Here is a 5,408-nt window from a genome sequence, read left to right as displayed (position 1 = left end):
CATCACAACTCGAACACAAGCAAGCACTACCATTACTCTCTCACTTCCCCTCACCCACTTCCTTTTCCTTTTTTCCCTTCCCTCCCATTTCTCCCACCACTCTCTCTCTCTTTCTCCACCGTTTTTATTTTTATTTTTTGTTCTTTTCAATATTCATCGCTCCACTCTCATCCCTCATGCTTATGCTTCCCCTAAAATGGTAACTAAATGATAAAGTTAAAAACGTGTTCAATCTTTCTTCTCTACAATGATATAATTCTCTTACCTCCTTTTTAACCTTAGCTAGTAAGTTAACTCTTTTTTCTTTTATCTATTACATAGGCAGATAATGATAATTAATCAAAATTTTGTGCATAATTTTTTTAAAATATAATTTATAAAAAATATTTTTGTTATTTCAAATAATTAAATCTATAATCTTTTAATTTTAATATATTATACTTATTATCTTAGTTAAAATTAAACTTATCATTTTTATTCATAATTTATAAGAAAATAAATTGGTAGTCAGATTAATATTTTTTCATAATATACGTTACAGTAATAGAAAATAAATTTTAAAATAAAAAAGAATAACACGTAGTTGGAAAAGAGGAGAGAAATTTGGGCAGTAAAAGTGAAAAGGTAAATTTCTGAGCATAATAGGTACAGGTGTTAATTATGTAATGGGAAGTGTTTTGAAAAGCTTTCGAGAGTGAGACACCTCTTTTCTGCGGACCGGTTATTGATGACCACATCCTCCCTCCCATTTCTTATCTTCCCCTCTCACTACTCAGTACTCAAACACATTTAATAATCCAATAAATATATATCATCTAATAAATAAATCTTAATCGTAATTCCAAATTAATCTATATATGTTCTCGTTATAATTTTGTCTACACATACACTTAATTATATTACCATATTAATAAAAATAGTTTAATTTTTTAAATAAATTAAGTAATTAAAAATATAAAAAAGTTTTTTATTGAACTTTTACTAATTTTATTTATAGCTAATCACTATTATCTCATATCCCAGAGATAAACGTAGATAAAAAGACAATCTTACTTAGCATATATAATAATAATAATTATTATTAATAATATTATTATCCCTAGTGAAATTCCCTGTGTCTCATCACTCGCTTGTTGCTCCCTCACTCACTCACTAACCCCACTCACCTTACCCCCTTTATGTAGACAGATCTTCATCCTCTCGTTCCCATACTCCAAACACAAATTCTCAACTAAAAGAACCTAAACCCTACTACACCTAGTGCATAACCACAACCAAATTCCAAAACAAGAAGAAAAAATAATTTAATATTTCTTTTTTCTTTTTCTTATTTTTAGAGGGAAAAAAAGGGTGTGGTATGGAATTTGACGAGCAAGAAGAGCAAGAGGAGGAACTGGGAATACCAGAGGCACCGCAGTCGCAAGCCACGCAAGCGAGTTACGACTCACTCGGAAACTCAGCGAAACTCACCGGGGATGGAACCGCCGCGTCAGGCTTTGGACGAAAAGGAGCAGCAGCGTCGTCGGTGAGGTACCGTGAATGTCAGAAGAACCACGCCGTCAGCTTCGGCGGCCACGCCGTAGACGGTTGCTGCGAGTTCATGGCCGCCGGAGAGGACGGCTCGCTGGAGGCCGTCATCTGCGCTGCCTGTAACTGCCACCGCAACTTTCACCGCAAAGAGATCGACGGCGACATAAGAGGTGGAAGCGGCGCCGGGACCTTGCACCACCACCGTCCTCAACCTCCGCCGCATCTCCACCAATTCTCCCCTTACTACCACCACCGCGGTCCGCCGTACCCGGCAGGGTACCTTCACCACCTTGCGACACCTCCGATGGCTCAGCACCGTCCTCTAGCACTTCCTGCAGCGGTTTCCGGCGGTGGACTAAGCAGAGATGAGGAGGACATGTCGAACCCTAGCAGCAGCGGTGGCGGCGGCGGCGGCGGTGGCTGTGGCGGAAGCGGTTCTTCAAAGAAAAGGTTCAGGACGAAGTTCACGCAGGAACAGAAGGATAAGATGCTTGCTTTCGCTGAACAAGTTGGATGGCGGATCCAGAAGCAAGATGAAGTCATGGTTGAACAGTTCTGTGCCGAAGCTTGCGTTAAGAGGAGCGTTCTCAAGGTTTGGATGCACAATAACAAGAACACTCTTGGTAAGAAACCCTAATTTAGTACTAATTTATTTTCTCCCTTCATTATGATGATGATTAATTAATTTTAATTATGTGTCCCTTTCTAGTTATTCTTTGTTTCTTTGGTGTCCCTTTCTCTCTCTTTTTTATGAGATTATGAATTTATGACGAGTTTTAATTTTGTGTTGAGAAAAAAAAAAAAGAAGAAAAGAAAAAAGAATTTGTAATGTGAAGCTCTTTAATGGGAGATCAAGCTCGGTTTGATTTCTTACTTCTGACTTGTTTCTTTAAACTTCTGCTGATTTAGATTTATTTCTAAGTTAACCGTTATTTTATGGAATTTTTTTTGTTAGTGGTAGTTCTAAGTTTCATGTTTGGAAATGGCAACTGCTGTGGAAGCTTTAGGAAGTAATGAGTGAGGAATGTAATTAGCAGATTTATTAAACATTAATGTCAGGTGAACCCGTACTGCTACTAGCTAGGTTTCATTATTAATCTTGAGTTAATCATGGAGAGAAACCTAATAAAGACAAAATAACCCAGCATATAATGCATGCATTTGTAATAATACAAATAATTTTCTGTGTGGTTTATTTAATATGCGTAATCTTCTCCCGCATTTTCTCCTTTCTTTCTCTCTCATATTAATGTCCCAAGTGAGTCTCCGTAATTAATCTTCCCATTCTGTTCACGCTTCAACTTTATAGTCAGCTAAGAAATTAATTCACTAATAGTCAAGAGAGATTCACTGATTCATGAACCAAACTCCCAAGTGACGTGAGTAACAGTAAATTTGCTTGTGAAATTGTGTCATAGAGTACCTTTTCTCTCTTGTCTTTGTTCATTCCACCATTAATTCATAAATTTGGTATTATTATTAATTACTTCCGCGCAATTATATCCGGTACTTTTTGCTGAAGAACATGCACCTAGTCGTCCTCCATTTATGAATTATTCTATAGACTTCCAGTTTGATTTCTTCCTTTATGTTAGGTCGCTGTTACGTTTTCTTTTCTTTTGTTAATTTATTTTCTTTGGCTTTTTGTGGGGGTGCTGGTTTGGGTTTTGGGTTTTGGGAGGGGGAGGGGGAGGGGAGAGGAAAGGAAACTACTGTTGAAGTTTTATGGATTGAATGATTCAATTCCATTCTCGTATATGTTTAGTGACTGGTGAGAGTGGTGGTGTGGAAAGCGAGAAAGCAAATGGAAGAACAAATTAAACTAAGAGTGGGCGATTCACGCGGCAAACTCGTACAGTGTTTGCTTGTCTGGTCATCACAGAAATCAGTCTTTGCAGAATCAGATTTTGCAGACCTTTTTTTTTTCTTCTGATTATGATGAACAGAAAAACCTTGCTTGGTGCCAGGTTGCTGCACGACAGCACTAATAAACTATTTTTGCTCATCTGTTTCTTATTCGTTTATTTTTCATTTTGAATGGAACATCCATCCGTTTAATGATTAGCTTTAGCTTTAAGGTTGTTTAGGGTTAGTTTTCAATGTCGTTATTTTCATGATGGTGTTTAGCTAGGGTGCCTAGGCACAAATAATGCATATGCCACCTATTGCTGTGTGTTAATGTATGTATAAATGCACAAGGGTGGTCTTCATCACATAGAGCGAAGACCTTAAACAAGAAATGCTAATATATAAGCAACACTAATAATTTTAACTACTACATAAAAAATTACACTAGAATAAGAAATATGTGTATTTTGAGAGACTCGCATACAAAGTTAAAAAAATACGCATCCTTTTTATTTTTGGTGTAATTATTGGAGTAGTTTTTAAAATTGGTAATTTGTTTATATTTTTGCTTAAACAGTTAAACAAAGATGATGTAACTTTTTGGTTTGATAAAAAACAATTACTAATATAATGATTCAATGAATGTCATTGACTTCAAAGTTGCAGAGAAGGTGCAGTTTTTCTTCCTCAATAATTCTGGTTTTATATTTTATTTATATTTTTCCAAAAAAATGCTACCATTTTTTTATTATTGTTTTGAAAAGTGAATGGCATTATTTCTTACAGAAGCAGCAGAGCTGATTCCCATTTGAAGGGACCAAATAATTTTTAGTTCCATATAAATACTTATATTATGACTCAAAAAGTCATTACTTCTATGAATTATTTTTATATAATTTCCATTTCTCTATGATGATGCTAATTCTTTTGATACTTAATGATAATGAGGTCGTTTTAACTTATTAACTTCATACATTTTACTCAATGCACTACATTATGCTAATTGATTTGACATATCACATATTTAGTATTGAATTTATTCTGTTATGGATCATATAATTCCAATGCATCCTATAAAAAACTACTTTAGTATGTCTAATATTGTATAAATTTTGTTAAAATGTTTTTAATTATATGTATTTATAAAAATATTTGCTATTTCTAATATTGAAATCCAAAATCAGTGTATTTTTGGATAAAGTATTTTAAAGAGAAAAAATATTTTTTGAAAGCATTTAGAAATTTAAATTCTTTTATATCTATTAAGATACACTATAATTTAAAAATACTCAATCTAAACACACTCTTAAAGTGTAAGATGTTTAACAGCTAGACTAATTTAATTTATTATGAATATATTTAATAAATAAGGAAAAAGAGATTAATAGAGACATGAATAATTATTAATACTATATATATATTTGTTTACAGTTTCCATTGTGTGTTATATCTTTTTTATTAAGTGTGTATAATGCAAGTGTTTACGAGCATTTGCTAAGAATATTAAACAGGAAAGATTTTACAGAAACCTGAACTTTTATGCATTTATTATTTTCGAAGTCTTCAAAATTTATCGTCTTAATAAGAAAAGTTCTACTTTTATATTTTTAGTTAACCCCCTTATAAGACTTGTATGTTAATAAAATCATGTCTTTTATTTGTTTAACAAGTGTAGAATATGCGAGAGAAATTGTGTGTGCCTGTGTGGGAGAGAGAAGAGAGACGACGAAGAAGAAAGACAGCCCCCCGGGGGGGTGCTGCGCCCCCGTGACCATACCGCTCCATCATTGCCTAAAAATGAAAGATAATAATGCTACAGAATAAAAAATAAAGATTTTTGTATAAAAGGAGCTAAATTCTCATTTTCGTCCTGAGATTTACCTAATTATTTATTCTGGAAAAATTTTTATTCTTTTTTTAAAGAGATGTTAAAATGATATTTTTTTCTCTTCTATTTGTAAAATGTATATTTTTTTTCTTTATTATTTTTAAAAAATCTCTTCTTTTATCTATTTTAAAATTTTTGTGTT

At 33.5% G+C, this 5,408-nt stretch overlaps 1 protein-coding gene across 5 annotated transcripts in view; it reads left to right on the top strand.

Moving 5' to 3' along the window:
* The first annotated feature begins 1,033 nt into the window (after positions 1 to 1,033).
* The window catches only part of LOC107459251 (zinc-finger homeodomain protein 2), a 12,483-nt gene continuing 8,108 nt past the window's right edge, over positions 1,034 to 5,408 (top strand). The window contains exons 1-2 of one of the 5 annotated variants that reach the window (XM_021128024.2): positions 1,034 to 2,153; positions 5,054 to 5,254. In XM_021128024.2, the coding sequence (XP_020983683.1) occupies positions 1,358 to 2,153; positions 5,054 to 5,202 (945 nt within the window). In that variant the 5' untranslated portion in view covers positions 1,034 to 1,357 and the 3' untranslated portion in view covers positions 5,203 to 5,254. Of the gene's footprint in view, positions 2,154 to 2,485; positions 2,759 to 3,295; positions 3,857 to 5,048; positions 5,255 to 5,408 lie in introns of those variants that run through there. The other 4 variants (XM_052252114.1, XM_016077473.3, XM_016077474.3 and 1 more) reach the window with 4 other exon arrangements.

This window comes from Arachis duranensis, chromosome 7, assembly GCF_000817695.3.
Source record: "Arachis duranensis cultivar V14167 chromosome 7, aradu.V14167.gnm2.J7QH, whole genome shotgun sequence".
Taxonomy (NCBI): domain Eukaryota; kingdom Viridiplantae; phylum Streptophyta; class Magnoliopsida; order Fabales; family Fabaceae; genus Arachis; species Arachis duranensis.
Note: the sequence above shows the minus strand (reverse complement) of the source record. Positions and strands in the feature narration are given on the sequence as shown.